Raw genomic sequence first — 21639 nt, 5'->3', positions numbered from 1 at the left:
ATTAGGTCCCAGTATGTTTCATTCAATAACCATTTGTTGAACACCTACTGTGGGTCAGACTATTCTTGGCACTAGAGTGCCTTTACAGCTGTGAAGAAAATAACCAAAATAGCTTGTCCTTATGGAACTTATATTCTATGAGGGTAAGGAGCAAACAGACAAAAAGCAAATAAATAAAATACAATATATGTAAGCTGGTAAGTGCTATAGTGAAAAAAATAAAGCAAGGAAGGTAGAAGGTAGATAGGCAACGTGGGGTGAGAATGAGACAGAGCTTGTAGGGTGGGGGAGGGTTAGTGGTTGCAGTTTTAAATACCATGGTCATAAAGCTTTCTTTAGGACGCTGACACTTGAGCTACGACCTGAAGGAGCTGAAGAACCAAACCACAACTATGCATCTATTTGCTTTAATGCTAACTCTTTTTCTGTTGAATATATCATTTGAAATTGGTCAACAGCTAAATGGCAAAATGATACTGTTTTTCCTTACAAGTCACCCAGATCCATTCTAATCAAACCAAACAGGGAAAAAAGACATTCTAATTATTGGTAACCCTCTGAATCTCACTGTTGAGATATGTTGACATACCTGGCTTTTGAGGAGAAAGTTTAAATGTGTATTTTATTCCTTTATGTCACAAATATATTCATTTTTTAATACTCCCCAAACACGTATTTCAAATGTAGAAAATTTTGTTTAGTCTTAAATGAGCCCAAATTTCATCATGGGCTAAAATTTTAAGACATAAAATGACTGCTGAAACTGAATTTTAATCATATAGATGAATCACAACATGCATCTTTAGCTGGACATGTATTATGGATAAGACTAGCTTTCTACAGAGAATAATCACATGTTCTAATTACCATTCTGGTTATACGCATAATTAATAATATTCTGTCTTAATGGGACACACTGAATCTTCAGACAGTTGCAAGCTTTAACTATGCATACTGCCAAATCCAACTGTCAGCTGCACTGCCAAACACAAAGGAATCTTGATGTAGTGTTTTAGCATTGATAACAATATGCATATCTTTATACATGATACAATGGAAAAATTAATTGCTTTTCTTCCTTCAAAATTTTCTCCACACTTAATAATTTTACGTTGCTTGATTGATTACTCACCCTAAATTATATATACTGGTGAGTGATCATATGAACAACAAAAACATGAATGTAAATGTGACCCAAGATTCAAAGAAGAAAAAAATATTGTAGGACTTACTGATTGTAAACTTTCATTTTCACGTAAACAAGCTGTGTGAAGTTCTGATTTCAAGGTTGCAATGTGACTTCGATGAGATGTCATTTCCTTTTCTAATGTAGCAATTCTAGTGCTTGCAAGCTGGTAGACATCCACGAAACTTTTAATCATAGCCTTAAGAAATAAAAATAATGCCACATACAATTCAAATAAAGCTGTCCCCGAAGGAGAAGTTCCATAATTTGAAAGCAGAATCATTAAAATTTTAAAATAAACAACTTTTCATCCTCCTTTAAAATAATAAAGCTAAACCTCACATTTTATATTGAGAACCGTGACTATTTTAAGAAAGTCTGGGAGAAAATAATTGAGACTTTTTTCCAGAATATTTATTTAAATAAGGTGTACTTTGATCTATTGTGCTTAAAGTTTAGAATGCAGTTTTTAAAGATGGCACACTTATTACCTTTGTAAAGTTAAATTCAAGTTGCAATTTGACCTAAATTTCAATCTTAAGACACACAACAGATGGATGTATAAGCAAGATATTTCAAAATGAGCTCAGTAAAATTTTCAAACCACCTAGAAAACAAATGTTTCGAAACAAAAGGAGCTGAACTAATCCTATGATTTTTTAAGAGTAAATAATATGATTCCTATATTGTAAGAAAAGCATAATTATTTTCATTCATATAACAGAGGAACACCCTTGCATTACACTGGATATAATAAAATAAATAACATAAGCAAGTGCTGGTAACTTTTTCTCTTCCCTAAGTAGTGTAATATTTGGGAGAATTGTTGGGCCTCTGTACCACAGTTTAATCATATTTTGTAGACTTTTGCTTCTAAAGCAAGCCGTAGTGAATTTTAAGTCCAAGAATACTATTACACCTTTGAAAGACTAAAAAGTCTTTCAAAATACTTCAAATACAGTAAAGTAAAATCAAACATTTCAAAGACATATTCAAATATAATTTTATGTTATTTACAAGAAAACCATGTTCCAACTGCAGCCACAACTTAGAACAATGGTAGACAGTCTGAAAATTTCCAAATTAGATTCAATCTGAAGAGTCTGGTTTGAGAGGGCTTCAAGAAACTAGATATTTGGGCAATTCTGAATGCATATGAAATAATCTGGTGAACAAAAAGTAAGAAACAACATACACAATGTCTGAGAAAAAGAAGTAGAGGAGTTATTTGTAGTTAAAAGAAAATTCATAGCTTTTTGCCTAACAAATTCCTATTTGCCCTCAAAAACCCAGTTCAGAAACCACCTCTTTAAAGAAGGCTCTTTTGAGCCCAAAGGAGTGTTAACTTCTATTCTGGTTCTCTGTGGGTCCCTCATGCTTGCTTCTACTATTGCATTTATTGCTTTGGCAGAAATGCATTAATTTACATGTTTATAGTCACTACACTAAGGAGCTACCTAGGCCAGATATTGTGTCAAATCTAATCATCTCTGTATCTTCAGGGATGGCTTGAATGACTGACAGGAAGGAAGGAAGGAAGGAAGGAAGGAAGGCAAGGAGGGAGGGAGGGAGGGAGGGAGGGAAGGAGGGGAGAGAGAGAGACTGGAAAAGATGAAAAGCCACATTAGTCATATTCAGTTTGGCAAAAAATACCTTATAGAAAAGGATGAAGATACTTGGGAAAATATAACCTTAACACTCTAGTGAATAAATTACTACCCATACTTTATTCAAAGTCGAAAAAAGAAGCAAAAGCATAGCTGTAGGCATAAAAAGATAAAGTACACAAAAGTTCATTCTATTACCCAACACTAAATAAGCATGGTACGACCTCATGTTTGGGAACATCTCACATGTCCTAACATTCCTTACCCTGAGTCATTTCAAGGTAAGCTGAGGGCTAATACTAACACAAAATATGTCCCTGGGTTTCAAAAGTAGATAAAAATCAGAAATTACAAAATCATATCTGTTTCTTCCTACACCAAGTCTCTCTCTACTTCTGTAAATTCACTTATCTTCTCCACTGAGATGGTGGACCAGGAATCACAAGTCCTATTTTTTTCTGATTCTCGTGCTGCCACTTACTTAGCTTTATCTTGTTGGGCAATGCCATGTCATCTCTCTGAGCCTCCACCTCCTCCCTCCATAAAATGGGAAGAAAAGTCAATTTTTTTGCTTATTTCTAAAACTGTTGTGAGGATCAGATAGTTAAAAATCTAATACAGGGCTTCCCTGGTGGCGCAGTGGTTGGGAGTCCGCCTGCCGATGCAGGGGACGCGGGTTCGTGCCCTGGTCCGGGAGAATCCCATATGCCGTGGAGCGGCTGGGCCCGTGAGCCATGGCTGCTGGGCCTGCGCGTCCGGAGCCTGTGCTCCGCAGTGGGAGAGGCCACAACAGTGAGAGGCCCGCATACTGCAAAAAAAAAAAAAAAAAAAAAATCTAATACAAAGCCATTCTCTTAACCCTTCAGCTACATTGCACCTAATATAAAAAAGCCCTCTAAAAATGGTAAGCTAGTAAATTTCATTGTAGTATTACCATTGTTCTATTTTTAAATTCTCCACTAAGATCTTAATGAGACAATCTGTGATAGGTGGCTTGTATACATGTGTTCCTGTTATATAAGGACCTAAAGTGCATAAAACGCATGAAAACTTACATAAAGGCCTTATTTAATAAAAAGAAGAAAGTACTCTTCTATCAATAATAGGCTCCTGGATTATTATCTCAATGTAAGTCATAATAGAACTGGCCTCTAATATATAAAAAATTTCAACATTTAATAAGTTGTCCTGGGGCTTCCCTGGTGGCGCAGTGGTTGAGGGTCCGCCTGCCAATGCAGGGGACACGGGTTTGTGCCCCAGTCCGGGAAGATTCCACATGCTGCGGAGCGGCTGGGCCCGTGAGCCATGGCTGCTGAGCCTGCGCGTCCGGAGCCTGTGCTCTGCAACGGGAGAGGCCACAGCAGGAAAAGGCCCGCGTACCTCAAAAAAAAAAATAAAAAAGTCCTATTTCTTAAATTTGGAGAAACACATTTCATGAATTGTCACATACATGATATTCTAAAAGGAATTATAATATAAAAGGTATTCCTTTAAATCTTTTTTTTAAAAAATAAAATATTTTTTGAGAAGTTATATCTGAATTTTTACGTGATGGATGGAACAAAAGTTGTAATTATTTTGGCTCCTTCCTTGATCTGCTTTTAATAACTAAATTCTGATATTCAGTGCAGTATTAAGAGAAACCACATATTACTTCTTTATAACATTAAAAAGAATAAAATAATAATCTACTTTTTGCTTAGGATTTAGAGTCTTAAGCATTTAAAATTTTTAACGCAGTATTTGAGAGATGAAAGCAATTTTCTATAACACTTACTGTATAGGATATTTTTTTCAGAGCAGCAAAGGTAAGGTAATCAATACAGAAAGTATGTTTCACGGAACTAGTGTAAGTAAAATATACTACATGCTTCTAAAATGAAAACCTCCTTCAGAACTGAAAGGTAGGGAGGAGTGTCAGTGAAATGGTAAAGCTATTCAAAGAAACCACAGCTCTTTTGAAGAATAAAGAATGTTAACTTCCAGTATTAAAAAGTCATTCAAACTATGTTATAAAGGATGCCAGTGAAAAATCCAACTCTTTAATACAAAAGAAAGGTGCCAGCTTGGTAGAAGAAATGGAAATGACAGCTGGAATCAAGTGAGGGGGTACGAGGAGGAGTGAGTGAGCATCTCATGACCTCTCTATCAATCTCCTGAAGTCTAGCGCTATACAATACCCCTCACTCCTGTATTAAAACATCACACCTTTTTACATTAAGAAACAATGACAAAGCAGCATGATACTGTCAAAAGCAAGCCCAGCACTTGAGAATATATCCCATGTCATCTTTGGCCCTTGGGATTTTGACTATACCATGCAGTGAGATATGAATCTCAGTAGGGTTTATCTAGTTATATGAGAAACAGAACAAAAACAGTTTCTGGACAAAAATAGCCTTTTGTTTTAGAGATAATCTATTGTGTTTATAATCAGCACACGAAGATGAGAAAGTTCAAACATATAAAATTCCACATTCTATCTATTTCAAGGAAAAGCGTAAGTGTTTTGGAATACAAAAAATTCTGAGACACAAACAGGTGACTGTCACTTGAGGACTAGTATATTATTTATATAATTTGTTATGTACATATTATGTAGTTTAGACTGACTTCAAAATTGGACTTCAGGGAAAGTAGGAGCCTTGGGAAGCTGATGTTAGGAGAAGGAGCAATTAGTGGAAAATGTCATAAGGCCTAGATGCCAACAAAATAGTAAATTTTCTATTTATATTTTTGAGTAAGTAATTGGGAAGCAAAAACCTCTGACATTTACTTTAAATTTTGTAATTACGGATATACTTCATTTCTATATACTATATAAAGTAAGTATACCATGTAAAATAGATATACCAGATATACCAAATATGTGAAACACAATAAATCCCCATAATATGGGGAAAATGATTCCTACCTTACAAGGATTTTGTGGGGGTTAAATGAATATTAATACATGAAAAGACCTTAACTATCTGGCACGCAGTAAACACTCAGGTAAATGTTAACTATAATAATAACAACGATATCAAATTACTATTTTAACTCATAAAAGAAAGATTCAATATTTCTGAGGGGTATTATTGGACACATAAGTATTTTAAATACAAGTTATTCTACACATTGAATATATTAAAATTCTTTCAAAAGTAAAGAATTTTAGAGGCTAATGAATATTTACTTCCTAACAACAAAACGTCCCATTGATAATAAAAGTTACTATTTAAAGAACAAAATAATGCCATTTGCAGTGACATGGATGGACCAAGAGATGGTCATACTGAGTGAAGCCAGAAAAAGACAAATATACGATATCACTTATATGTGGACTCTAACAAAAGGGTACAAATGAACTTAACTACAAAACAGAAATAGAATTACAGATGTAGAAAACAAACTTATGGTTACCAGGGGGTAATGGGAGGTGAGGGATAAATTGGGAGATTGGGATTGACATATACACACTGTTATATATAAAACAGATAACTAATAAAGACTTACTGTATAGACCAGGGAGCTCTACTCAATACTCTGTGATGGCCTATATGGGAAAAGAATCTAAAAAAGAGTGGGTAAATATATATGCATAACTGATTCACTTTGCTGTACACCTGAAACTAACACAACATTGTAAATCAACTGTACCCTAGTAAAAAAATTTTTTTAAATTAAAAAATAATAAAATAAAAGTTACTATTTAAGATGTCTTTCCTACAAATGAAAGTCTTAGAATGATAACATTCTCATAGTTTTTAGTATTAAATTTTATTCCTTGGCACCTGGAATTAAAGGAAAATTATTTTCTTCATTATCACAAAATTACTCTGTAAGGTTGCTCATTTAGTTGACTTACTTTCATTCCAATATTTTATAAATGTAGGGATACAGCAGAGAATGAGGGTTAAAGCGTCTCTTACTAGTCTGCAAATAGCAACTACGTCCCCCAGTCAAGAGCCAGTCTAAGATCTGGAAATGGACTGTTTAGTGTGGATGTTGGGTTTCTGGCCCTGGCCCTAAATACTATTCACCATAACATTCCAGTACAAAGTTATGTAGGAAAGACTCAATCAGGATGGCAGACTGCCATCCACCTCCTTGCTTTACCACACAGAGTTGCACGTGTGTGTGTGTATATGTGTGTGTGCATGCATGTGCAGGCATCAAAGCTGATAAGAATGCTTTCAGCTGACAAGAATTCTGAGGAATCAATAAGGAAGAGAAAGTAGAAGAGGCCAGAAACAAAATTTTAGAGAAACCCTATCCAAAACACAAGCAAGAAAACACTTCTACAAAGGTGTAACCAAGTACAAGTGGACTTGAAACTAAGCATAAACAGCTATGAGAGGAGGGAGAGGGCCTTAACTTGGCTTTATCAGTAGCCCTGAAACCTCTTACTCTCAACAAAAAGTTATTACTAATGATGGTTAGTGAAAGAAATATGATTGGATATGCTTTACAATTTTAAAAATCTTGTATAACTTTTTGTGATACAGGTATCCCTGCTCTTCGAAAGTTTGCCTTATGCCACTTCACTTTCACGAAAGACCTGCATTTGTACCTGTTTTCGATAACCGAAAGAAATCCGAAGAGAATTTTCGTTTTTACCAAAAAAGGCAAAAAGCAAAAATAGCGTTCACTGTTTGTTTTGCAGTGAGCCCTTTTGGAGGCAGCGCTCACCCAGAGCAGTGAGAGTCGCCCCTCCAAGCTCCTTCCCCGGGAACTACTCTCAGCATCTAAGCACCAAGTCCACACAGCTCTGGACTGTGTGGACTGTGTCTGTGAGCACCTGTGCTTTGTCTCCATTTATTTTGTTCATCCATTAGCAAGATGGGGCCTAGGGTAACTGCTCCTTCACTTAACGCCATTTCAACTTATGACAGGTTTTATAGGAATGCTCTGCTTTTGGATAGTGGGGAAACGTGTTTGGAAGTCTAATACTGAATCCTCACCCTGACCAATCCCATGACGTGGTAAATAGGGAAGATGCACTTGGCCAAAGTACACCACTGGTTGTGTTTATTAAATCATGACATGCATGTTTCAATCCTATCAATCAAGTAAATGAAGTTTTAATTGGAATTTTTGCTAAAATATTTCCAACTTCCCTGAATTAATCAACTGTTCTTTAAACTAATATATGTCCTGTTTTTATATTTTCACAAATGCATTTTATACTAAATACATTTTATATTTTTCACAAAAATTCAAACACATTTTTTGGTTCAAAAAATTTGCTTCTGAACTTTCTATGTGTATACACATATATGAATTTTTATAGATTTAGATCAATTTTGGAAAAATTCCAAAATTCTGGAAACACTTCCAAACAACTATTTTCATAATGCTCCATAAAACTCCTTCAATAAAGCAGTTCGTTTTTTTTAAAACTTCTTGTGACAGAATGTGTTTTGTCTTGGCTTCTTTAAAAAAAAATTTATAGATAGAATGCTTTTGAGAGCCACTTGCCAGCAAAGAAAAGGTCTACAGATTTGGAACCCTTCTCTTTATGTTACAGAAAAGTACATAATTCACACTCAAGTTCAAGAGTAATTTGAAGCATTTTGTCACAAGAAGAACAGCAAACCTTATATAGAAGATTTTAAAGACTACCTCTTACCTCATTGTAAACTACTGTAAAGACTAAACTATGAAAAATAATTTAATCCATAAATTACATAAGAGTTCGTGGTGAAATACAAAGAAAGTAAATAAACAAGTGAGGACACCATTCTCAGCCCTGCTGCACTGTAGAATCCTTCCACCTTTTCCCAAAATACCTAACAGGAAATATTAATGTCTAAAAAATGGACCAAGTGATGATACCAGTGCCAATCCATATCAAAGAATAAAAATTTTATCTCTTACTTTATTAAAAAAAAAGGGAAAGTCCATTGTCTTCCATACCCACTGGGATGTATTCAGTCTCCAAAGTGAGTTAAAATGGAAAAAAAATTGGAGACTTCCATATATAGATTTTATTCTATTTTATATTTAGTTCTTTTAATAGACTACATTTTTTAGAGCAGTTTCAGGTTCACAGAAAAATTGAGTGGGAAGTACATAAATTACCCATATACCCCCTGCCCCTACACACCCCAAAACATCCCGCACCAGAGTGGTACATTTGTTACCATCAGTGAACCTACACTGACACATCATCACCCAAAACCCATAGCTTGCATTTGTGTTGACTCTTGGTGGTGTACATTCTATTGGTTTGGACAAATGTATAATGACATGTACCCACCATGGTAGTATCACACAGAAGAGTTTCAGTGCCCTAAAAATTCTCTGTGCCTACTCATTCTTCCCTCCTCCCCAACCCCTGACAATCACTGATCTTTTTACTGTCTCCATAGTTTTTATATTAACTTTTTAATCTTCCTTTTAAAAATCTTTTAAAATCATACCTTTAAAATATTCTATATTTTTTTGTTTTATTTTATAGAGCTTATTTAACAATAACACAAGTATACAATTTATAAAGGTATAAATATACATACATACATATATTGGAGATACTGGTTCAAAAATAAAAGTAAGCCATCAACAAGTATGGAGAGCACTCCTCTGCATCACGGTGACTGAGCTAGGCAGCTCTTCCCCTACTGGTGTGAAGGAGAGCGGCAACAGCTGTGTTTGTGCCCACAAACCAAAACAGAGAGTGGCCTAGAGTCAGAAGGGCACAAGTTGCTGGAGAGGGTGTGAAAAAAAGGGAACCTTCCTACCCTGTTGGTGAGAATGTAAATTGGTACAGCCACTATGGAGAACAGTATGGAGGATCCTAAAAAAACTAAAAATAGAGCTACCATATGATCCAGCAATCCCACTCATGGGCCTATATCTGGAGAAAACCATAATTCAAAAAGATACATGCAGGCGTCAAGATGGTGGTGTGGGAAGACGCTGAGTTAGCGTCTCCCCAAAACTAGGGTGCCTGCCAGCTGTTGGTGGAGGACCCTGACACCCAAGAAGATGGGAGGAACCCCCAAGTGAACCAGTCACTCAAGTCCAGGAAGCACAGAGAGTCCCATACAGGATAAACTCTAGGAAAAATACACCAAGACAAATATTAATCAAACTAACAAAAATTAAATTCAAAAAAATATCTTAAAAGCAGCAAGGGAAAAACAAAACAAAAAAAAACATACAAAGGAATCCCCATAAGGTTAGCAGCTGATTTTTCAGCAGAAACTGCAGGCCAGAAGAGAGTGGCAGGATATCCTTAAAGTGATGAAAGAGAAAAAGCTCTAACCAAGATTACTCTACCCAGCAAAGGTCTCATTCAGATTCTACAGAGAAATCAAAAGATTTTCAGATAAGCAAAAGCTAAGAGAACTCAGCATCACCAAACCAGCTTTACAACAAATGCTAAAGAAACTTCCCTAGGCAGGAAACACAGGAGGAGAAAAAGACCCACAAAAACAAACCCAAAACAATTAAGGAAATGGTAACAGCAACATACATATTGATAATAACCTTGAATGTAAATGGATTAAATGCTCCAACCAAGGGCTTCCCTGGTGGCGCAGTGGTTGAGAGTCCGCCTGCCGATGCAGGGGACACGGGTTCATGCCCCGGTCTGGGAAGATCCCACATGCCGCAGAGCAGCTAGGCCCGTGAGCCATGGCTGCTGAGCCTGCGTGTCCGAAGCCTGTGCTCCGCAACGGTAGAGGCACCAACAGTGACAGGCCTGCCTACCGCAAAAAAAAAAAAAAAAAAAAGCCCCAACCAAAAGACACAAACTGGGTGAATGGATACAAAAACAAGACCCATATATATGCTGTCTACAAGAGTTCCACTTCAGACGTAGGGACACATACAGACTGAAAGTGAAGGGATGGAAAAATATATTCCACGCAAACGGAAATCAAAAGAAAACTGGAGTAGCAATACTCATATCAGATAAAATAGACTTTAAAATAAAGACTGTTACAAGAGATAAGGAGGGACACTACATAATGATCAAAGGATCAATCGAAGAAGATGTAACAATTATAAATGTTTATGCACCCAACATAGAAGCACCTCAATACATAAGGCAAATGTTAACAACCATGAAAGGAGAAATTGAAAGTAACACAATAATAGTAGGGGACTTTAACATCCTACTTACACCAATGGACAGATCACCCAAACAGAAAATAAATAAGGAAACACAAGCTTTAAACAACACAAGACACCAGATAGATTTAATTGATATTTATAGAACGTTCCACCCAAAAGTGGCAGAATACACTTTCTTCTCAAGTGCACATGGAACATTCTCCAGGATAGATCACATCTTGGGTCACAAATCAAGCCTTGGAAAATTTAAGAAAACTGAAATTGTATCAAGCATCTTTTCTGACTACAACGCTATGAGACTGGAAATCAATTACAGGAAAAAACTGTAAAAAACACAAATACATGGCAGCTAAACAGTGAACTACTAAATAACCAAGAGATCACTGAAGAAATCAAAGACATTAAAAAATACACAGAAACAAATGACAATGAAAACATGACAACCCAAAACCTATGGGACACAGCAAAAGCAGTTCTAAGAGGGAAATTTATAGCAATTCAATCTCACCTCAAGAAACAAGAAAAATATCAAATAAACAATCTAACACTACACTTAAAACAACTAGAGAAAGAAGAACAAAGAAAACCCAAAGTCAGTAGAAGGAAAGAAATCATAAATATCAGAGCAGAAATAAATGAAATAGAAACGAAGAAAACAAGAGCAAAGATCAATAAATCTAAAAGCTGGTTCTTTGAGAAGATAAACAAAATTGATAAACCCTTAGCCAGACTCATCAAGGTAAAAAGGAAGAGGACTCTAATCAATAAAATTAGAAATGAAAAAGGAGAAGTCACAACTGATACCGCAGAAATACAAAGGATTATAAGAGACTACTACAAACAACTATATGCCAATAAAATGTACAACCACGAAGGAATGGACAAATTCTTGGAAGGGTATAATTTTCCAAGACTGAACCAGGAAGAATTACAACATATAAACAGACCTATCACAAGTAGTGAAATTGAAACCGTAATAAAAAATGTTCCAACAAACAAAAGTCCAGGACCAGATGGCTTCACAGGTGAATTCTATCAAACATTTAGAGAAGAGCTAACACCGATCCTTCTCAAACTCTTCCAAAAAATCGCTGAGGGAGAAACACTCCCAAATTCATTCTACGAAGCCACCATCACCCTGATACCAAAACCAGAAAAAGATATCACAAAAAAAGAAAACTATAGACCAATATCATTGATGAACATAGATGCAAAAATCCTGAACAAAATACTAGCAAACAAAATCCAACAACACATTAAAAAGATCATACACCATGATCAAGTGGGATTTATCCCAGGGATGCAAGGATTCTTCAATATATGCAAATCAGACAATGTGATACACCACATTAACAAATTAAGGAATAAAAACCATATGATCATCTCAATAGATACAGAAAAAGCTTTTGACAAAATTCAATACCCATTTATGACAAAAACTCTCCAGAAAATGGGCACAGAAGGAACCTAGCTCAACCTAATAAAGGCCATATATGACAAACCCACAGCAAGCATCATACTCAATGGTGAAAAACTGAAAGCATTTCCACTAAGATTAGGAACAAGACAAGGATGTCCACTCTCACCACTATTACCCAACATAGTTTTGGAAGTCCTACCCACAGCAATCATCAGAGAAGAAAAAGAAATGAAAGGAATGTAAATCACAAAAGAAGAAGTAAAGCTGTCACTGTTTGCCAGTGACATGATACTATACATAGAAAATCCTAAGGATGCCACCAGAAAACTACTAGAGCCAATCAATGCATTTGGTAAGGTTTCAGGATACAAAATTAATGCACAGAAATCTCTGGCATTCCTATACACCAACAACGAAAAATCAGAAAGAGAAATTAAGGAAACAAGCCCATTCACCATTGCAACAGAAAGAATAAAATACCTAGGAATAAACCTGCCTAAGGAGGCGAAAGACCTGTACTCAGAAAACTATAAAACACCGATGAAAGAAATCAAAGATGACATAAACAGATGGTGAAATATACCATGTCCTTGGATTGGAAGAATCAATATTGTGTAAATGGCTATACTACACAAAGCAACCTACAGATTCAATGCAATCCCTATCAAACTACCAATGGCATTCTTCACAGAATTATAACAAAAAACCTTACAATTTGTATGGAAACACAAAAGACCCTGAATAACCAAAGCAATCTTGAGAAAGAAAAACGGAGTTGCGGGTGTCAGGCTCCCTAACTTCAAACTATACCACAAAGCTACAGTAATACAGACGGCATGGTACTGACACAAAAACAGAAATATAGATCAATGGTACAGGATAGAATGCCCAGAGATAAACCTATGCACATATGGTCACCTAATTTACGACAAAGGAGGCAAGAACATACAATGCAGAAAAGACAGTCTCTTCAATAAGTGGTGCTGGGAAAACCGGACAGCTACATGTAAAAGTATGAAATTAGAACACTACCTAACACCATACACATAAATAAACTCCAAATGGATTAAAGGCCTAAATGTAAGACCAGACACTATAAAACTCTTAGAGGAAAACATAGGAAAAACACCCTTTGACATAAACCACAGCAAGATCTTTTTTGACCCACCTTCTAGAGTAACAGAAATAAAAACAAAAATAAACAAATGGGACTTAATTAAACTCAAAAACTTTTGCACAGCAAAGGAAACCATAAACAAGACAAAAAGACAACGCTCAGAATGGGAGAAACAACAGACAAAGGATTAATCTCCAAAATATACAAACAGCTCATGGAGTTCAATATCAAGAAAACAAACAATCCAGTTAAAAAATGGGTAGAAGACCTAAACAGACATTTCTTCAAGGAAGACATACAGATGGCCAAGAGGCACATGAAAAGATGCTCAACATCACTAATCATTAGAGAAATGCAAATCAAAACTACAATGAGGTATCACCTCATGCCAGTGAGAATGGTCATCATCAAAAAAATCTAGAAACAATAAATGCTTTCCCGTGTGGTGAAAAGGGAATCCTCCTGCACTGCTGGTGAGAATGTGAATTGATACAACCACTATGGAAAACAGTATGGAGGTTCCTTAAAAAACTAAAAATAGAACTACCATATGACCCAGCAATCCCACTACTGGGCATATACCCTGAGAAAACCATAATTCAAAAAGAGACATGTACCACAGTGTTCATTGCAGCACTATTTACAATAGCCAAGACATGGAACCAACCTGAATGTCCATTGACAGATGAATGGATAAAGAAGATGTGGCACATATATACAATGGAATATTACTCAGCCATAAAAAGAAACGAAATTGAGTTATTTGTAGTGAGGTGGATGGACCTAGAGTCTGTCGTACAGAGTGAAGTAAGTCAGAAAGAGAAAAACAAATACCGTAGGCTAACACATATATATGGAATCTAAAGAAAAAAAAATGGTACTGATGAACCTACTTGCAGGGCAGTAATAAAGATGTAGACATAGAGAATGGACTTGAGGACACGGGGTGGGAAGGGAAAGCTGGGGTGAAGTGAGAGGTGAGAGTAGCATCAACATATATACACTACCAAATGTAAAATAGATAGCTAGTGGGAAGCAGCAGCATAGCACAGGGAGATCAACTCGGTGCTTTGTGATGACCTAGAGGGGTGGGATAGGGAGATGGGAGGGAGGCTCAAGAGGGAGGGGATATGGGGACATATGTATGTATAAGGCTGATTCACTTTGGTGTACAACAGAAACTAACACAGTATTGTGAAGCAATTATACTCCAATAAAGATCTATTAAAAACAAAAAAGATACATGTACGCCAATGTTCACTGCAACACTAGTTACTATAGCCAGGACATGAAAGCAATCTATATGTCCATCGATGGATGAATGGATAAAGAAGATGCGGTACCTGTATACAATGGAATATTACTCAGCCATAAAAAAGAATGAAATAATACCATTTGCAGTGACATGGATGGACCTAGAGCTTGTCCCACTCAGTGAAGTAAGTCAGAGAGAGAGACAAATATCGTATGATATCACTTATATGTGGAATCTAAAAAACGGGTACAAATGAACTTATTTACAAAACAGAAACAGAGCCACAGATGTACAAAACAAACTTATGGTTACCATCGGGGGAAGGGGGCAGGGATAAATTGGGAGATTGGGATTGACACATACTCACTATTATATATAAAAAAGATAATGAATAGGATCTACTGTATAGCACAAGGAACTCTACTCAATACTCTGTAATGACCTCTGTGGGAAAAGAATCTAAAAAAGAGTGGATATATGTATATGTATAACTGATTCACTTTGCTGTACAGCAGAAACTAACACAACACTGTAAATCAACTATACTCCAGTAGAAGTTAATTTAAACAAAAGGCACAAGTCAGGCTTCAGGAAGCCTCCACATCCAGAAGACAATCTACCAACTCACTGTGCCCAACAGCGTGGATGTCCCATTTCTTTCTCTAACACCCAGATGCAAGCTCCAGTAATCAGAATCCTTATCTATATAAGCACAAAAGTAGCACCACACTCTAGGATTACCCAAAACTTAATGACTTAAAACAACACAAATTTAGTATCTCATAGTTTCTATGGGTCTAGCATGGGTTAACTGGGTCTTCCACTCAGGGTCTTACCAGGCTGAAATAAAAGTTTCAGCTGAAGCTGTGATCTCTCTGAGACTCAGGGCCCTCTTTCCAAGTGGTAGAATTTAGTTCTTCCAGTAGTAGAACGGAGGTCTCCATTTTTTTGCTGGATTCAGCCAGCAAGAAAATGAGCCAGGGTGATTCTCAGCTCCTAAGGAACCCCCTCAGGTCCTTGCCAAATGGACCCCTCCTTTCTCAGCTTGGCTGTTTGCTTTCTTCCAGGCCAGAAGAAGAGCACATTTCTGACACTTCACCTTCTTTTAAAGGGCTCATCTGATTAGGTCAGGCCCGTCCAGGATAATCTCCTATTTACTAGTCTCACCCTCAAGGAGAGAGGGTAAATTATATAATGCATGTACAGTACATCAGGGGGAAGATCTTGGGGGTCATATTATAATTCTGATTACCACAACCTAAACCATAGACCTTATAAAAAATGAACTCAAAATTGATCATAGATTTAAATGTAAAATATAAAGCTGTAAAAGTTTCAGAAGAAAATGTAGGAGAAAATCTTCAGCATCTAGGGCTTGGCAAAGAGTTCTTAGATATAATGCCAAAAGCATGATTCATAAAAGAAAAAAAATCAGTAAGTTGAATTTCATCAAAATTTAAAACTTTTGCTTTGTGAAAGATCTTGTTATGAAGATTAAAAGACAAGCTACAGACAAGAAACAATTTGTAAACCACCTATCTGATAAAGAACTAGTTTCTGGAAAATATTTTTAAAACTCTCAAAACTCAATAGTAAAAAGACAAACACTCCAATTAGAAAATAAGCAAAATAAGGTACATTTTACCAAAGAATTCTCTTATACAAATTGCAAATAAGCATATTAAAAGGAGTTTCAAAATCACTAGCCATTAGAGAAAGAAAAAACCCACAGTGAGATATCACTACGTACCTAACAGAAGGGCTAAAAGAAAACACTGTGACAACATCAAAAGCTGACAAGGAACAGAGAAACCGGATCTCTCAAACATCCTGCTGAGAATGAAGAACGGTACAGCCATTCTAGAAAACAGTCTGGCAGTTTCTTAAAACACGAAGCATCCACTTACATATAGCCTAGCAATCACATTACTGAACTTTTTTTTTTTTTTTGCGGTACGTGGGGCCTCTCACTGTTGTGGCCTCTCTCATTGTGGAGCACAGGCTCCGGACGCGCAGGCTCAGTGGCCATGGCTCACGGGCCCAGCCGCTCCGCGGCACGTGGGATCCTCCTGGACTGGGGCATGAACCCGTGTCCCCTGCATCGGCAGGCGGACTCTCAACCACTGCGCCACCAGGGAAGCACATTTCTAAACATTTATCCTAGAGATCATAGCTTCATATGTAATAGCCAAAAATCAGAAACAATGAAAATGTCCTTCAATGGGTGAAGGGTTAAACAAATTATGCACATCCATACCATGGAACTCCTGTCCCTAACTCCTAGAGACTCCTTTATACAGATACTTGGATTAAACAACCTAGCTTATCACACTCAACCTGACAGAGTGTCAGACAACTGTCTATATTTGCTCACAGACTGCCAAAGCAGTGCCAGAAGGAGCCATAGTAGAGCCTGAGGCATCAAACAAGTCAATGCAATCTGACTCAGTGCAATATGCACTCAGCCCAACTCTCCACTCAAAGTCAACCCCACACCTGCCTCAAAGTAGCCCAAAGAGGGAGGTGAACCCACGCTCTACCAGCAGAATCACCAAATGCGTTGGAATGTATGGGAGTCAGTAAAGCCTAGGCTTGACCAAATCTTTGCCCAAGGTGCTCTCACTTCCTCTAGAGTCCCATTCTCCAAGGCTTACCAGAACCCCAGTTTTAACAACAACAATTACTATGTGCCAGATACCACATTATGAGTTTTGCATATTTTTCCAATTCTGGCAATAATCCTGTAGGACTCATATCATCTCTATTTTATAGAACAAGAAACTAAGGCTCAGCGATGCTAAGTACATTATGCAAGGTCCCCTAGCTAATAAAGAAAGGAACTAGGTTTCGAATCCATGTCTGTCTAATTCCAAAGCCCATGCTTATCCCATGTGTTGCAAGCTTTCCAGTTTGCTTTGGACTGGTTTAGTGGTTTTTTTTGCTTTGTTTGTTTTGGCTATCTATCATACAAAGTTTCTCAGTGAAATCAGCAGAATTAATCTAGGCCTTCCAAGTTTCACAGAATTATGCAGATAGTCTATCAAAACACTCATTTTTGTCAATTTAATTCATGTTTTCTCCTCTACTGACTGAAAAGGGTACAAAAGCAAAGCCCTCTTGAATTTTGCTATGAAACCAAGATTTTCAAAGATCTCAAACTCATTAATAATTATTATACTACATTGACTCTGAGCTACCAATTTTTGCTTACGTAATGGAAATATTTATTTCAAGCAAAAGAACTTCAGATGATATTTTCTTGGGGACTTCATTCATTCTGTAGAATGAGTTCAATAAACATTTCTAACAAATTAATGAATCTCTATACTATCCAAATATGTCACATAATTTCTACACTTCCTCCAAAGCATCTTTTGATTCTAGAAAAATGTAATATGAAAGAAGGTTGTGGGATTATTTTAATGAGAAAAAAATTAAGATTAAAAATTATGGCAACTTTCCTATTACCCACACAATAGAAGATTACTTTGAAAAAAAGAGAAAATTTGGAAAACAACTTCTAGTGAGTTTAGTTGACTTATATACATAAAATGACAATGTGCTGTGCATCTCTCAGCAGCCTGACTTAAGGATTCAATAACATCAGTAAAGGACTTTACAAGCAAAATAAGACAGTGATATCCCAAATCCCACCCACACAGGATCAGCTCAGGACTCAAATTCTCATTCTGAATGAGATCTAGGCATATTAGGTATATGTACAGAAGGGAAGGGATTCCAAGGAATTATATTTTCATTTTTCGTACTAAGACTGGGGGAGGCCTTTATCTTGCCATATCTGAAAATCTTCCTGGCAGAAAAATGACCTTTCCTTTATGTAGAAACTAGAATTTTGGTAAACCTGATTTTCTTCCCCCTCTGTCTCATACAAGATGTTTTCTCATTCCTGGGGAGCCTACTTTTGACCGTCAATGTGCTAGGGGTTTGTGTGCGTATACTGGAATTACTATGTTTCCTTTAGAGACTGGTCTGGGGCACTGATACCCACTTAAGATTGTGTACTCCTATTTATTTAGTAGAGGGAATGGTTAAAATCATGTGTAACTAGATATTTAATGTAATATGCACACAGATACTGAAATGCTTTCTAGTGATGATGGTGACAATGATAAGGATAGTAAATGCGTCAAGTAATTAAATAGAAGAAAAAATTTTTTTTTGCAAATGCACAACCTCCTTAAGTCAAGCACAACTAAAGACAAACGGCATAAATTGACTTAATGTGGTGTTGCATATAGTTCAGGTATGTTTTTGTTGGTGTTATTTTATATGAGAAAAAGAGAATCAAAGTTCATTTTTTCCTTTGCACCATTTGAAAGGGCCCTGGACTTGACTTACCCCAACACTCAAAATTTTTACTGGCACCACTTTGAAGGGTGTAAATATTGTAGCTTTTCAGGTATGAGAAGGAGCCTCATGGGAAACCATATTCAGCAGAGTTGCAGAATACTGTTGCAGCAGATTTTTTTAAATGATGTTTTCTTTGTATCGTGTTTAGACTCTCAACTTCTTTTCTGGCCTCCACTCAACCATGGCATATACAACTTAAATGTGCCAAAAACAAGACCAATTTTTTTTCAAATATTTTATTTCCAACCCGAATTGAATTAAGGCCAATTTGAGGCTAAATGTAGCATCTAGATTGATGGTGATTACTACTCTTATTACGCTAAAAGTTAATGTAAAGAAAGACCAAAAGGATAAGAAATGACATGTTGGTTTCCTATAAGAATATGAAAAAGAGATCATCAAAATAATCAGAGAATGAAATAAAGTTCCTCTTGGAAACTACTGCATATGGACATATAATAATATATATGTCCATAATATAATAATAATAATGACTATAATAGTAGTAGCAATAATAAATTCCCTTACCTTAGAGACTTAAAAGTTTAAGTAATATACAAAATGCTCATTATATAGGTAAATAATAGAATTTATTAATGTGTTGCAAAACAAGGCCTGACAAACTGAGAATAGTTTAGTTGGTGAGTAACACAGAAATAATTGTGGGTCATAGGAAACCATGAAGAAACTTAACTTCACTACTTTAGCTCTCCATCAGAAAAAATATATATATTATTATAGTTACCATTTCTTGGGAACCTACTATGTCTTGACATCATTGTGAGTTTTACCATGGAGATTTATTAGCCTGCTTTAGATTCTATTGACATATAGATAAGACTTAGTATGGTATGAGTGTAAAAAGGAATATTTTGATTTAATGTAATGGCGTGAGCTGGAATTCAGGAAGTCTGGCTTTGTCCAAATGTTAAAACCATAACATCTGGCACTGATACGTGGAAATGTTTATATAAACTTTTGATAACTAAGAGTATATTCCTTGGAGATCACTGTTACTTTGACTATTCTCTAATTCTTATCAAGTAATAGATACACCTTTGCAGGATAATTTAGACTCCTCATGAAAAAGAAGGGCATTTTCTTGCTATATTAAATAAAGTATATGAAAACCTGAGCATGGTCTGTTTTCTGTGGCAAACATGCATAATCTCTAATCTTTACACTGTCCTTGCAAAACAGGAATTACTTAGCACAATTTTACATATAAAACTCCTGATGTTCAGAGTCCATAAATAACTTTCTTAAGGGCACGTTGCTAACAAGTGGCACAACTGAAAATCAGAAGTTCATCTGATTCCAGGCTCCTTGCTCCTTTCTTTCATATGCACACAGCTCTGCCTCTTAAAAAGCCCACAATAGAGAAAACTGCAGTTCATTAGTTAATGTATTCAACAAATATTATTGAGCACCTATTATGTTGCAGGTGCTGAAAATACAGTGCTAAAGACCAAGCCCGGCTCTCATGGGTCTTACATTCTAGTTAGGGGAGGATAACAGACAAATACATTAGGTCATGTGCTATGGAGGAAAATAAAGCAGGGTCAGGGCTATAAAGTGTGAAGGGGGAAGGGAGGCTAGTCTAGTTAGTGATGAGAGAAGGCTTCCATGAGATGACATTGAAACAAAAACATGAATGAAGTGAAGGACTGAGCCTCATGAAGATCTGGTGTGAGGCACACCAAGTAAAGGGACCAGCAAGCACAAGGCCTCCAAAATGGGACTGTGCCTGCTGTGTTCAGTTACAGCAAAAAGGCCAGTATTGCTACACATTCATTGCTATAGACTCAGTGAGTGAGGCAGAGACCAATGGGAGATGGAAGTTGCAGAGTCAGGCCCAAGTCGTGAAGAGCCCAAGGGCAACATGAGACAGTTGGAGTTTATTTTAAGGGTGATGGGAAGCCATTCAGCTGTATGTGAAGAGAGGAGGCAAGGGCTGATTCCCATTTGTTAAGTTGGGGCAATAATACATTTTAAAATTTCATACTGAAACTGAGTGGATAAAACACTAATAGAGGAGATTATCTCCTCCAAAAAGACAGAACTCTTCTTGTTTAAAACACTGTTTTTGAGGAGGATGTAAAACAAGGTTAGTGATACATTCAGGCCCTTTCCCAATCTTCACACTCTACAAAGGCTCATAGCCTGCATGTTGGCCCTTGACAGCCCCTGTATTAGTGCTTGTTTTGTTCCTCTTGCATTAGGAACTAACATTTGGGGTTCTTTATTTTTAAACTCTTCATCCCTGAATGCACATTCATCCTCTGTCATTTCAGTCATCTGTCAAGCACAGGGCTGGATACAGAGCAGGAATTCCATACTTAGTTGTTAAGACTGACTGAATTAACTACATGCAAGATGGTATGGTTCTTCATTTTAGAGTTCGTGAGACCTTCAATTTCTGTAATAATGTGGACAATATTGAGAGTGCCTATTTATCCAAATTCAAAAGCTATTTGGAGCTTAACAAGGGGCACCTTATATTCCAATAATCTCTCTCTGGTTGAAACTTTTTGGAGACTAAAGTGATAACCAGCACTCCCCATTTGTCTGTTCCATAGTCAACCTATAAAGATCCAACTGCTTTAATCAAATTTGAGC

The 21639-nt window shown here is 36.6% G+C and overlaps 1 protein-coding gene across 1 annotated transcript in view; it reads right to left on the bottom strand.

Annotated features, from left to right (window-relative positions):
- CCDC171 (coiled-coil domain containing 171) overlaps positions 1 to 21639 on the bottom strand; it is a gene marked incomplete at its 3' end in the record, with an annotated part of 361839 nt that overhangs the window by 45494 nt on the left and 294706 nt on the right. The window contains exon 25 of the mRNA XM_082842979.1: positions 1233 to 1385. Coding sequence (XP_082699105.1) covers positions 1233 to 1385 — 153 coding nt within the window. The remainder of the gene's footprint in view (positions 1 to 1232; positions 1386 to 21639) is intronic.

Source organism: Leucopleurus acutus (assembly GCF_964270905.1).
Source record: "Leucopleurus acutus genome assembly, chromosome: 7".
Classification (NCBI taxonomy): domain Eukaryota; kingdom Metazoa; phylum Chordata; class Mammalia; order Artiodactyla; family Delphinidae; genus Leucopleurus; species Leucopleurus acutus.
The sequence above is the reverse complement of the archived record's forward strand: the minus strand, read 5'-3'. Positions and strand labels throughout refer to the sequence as shown.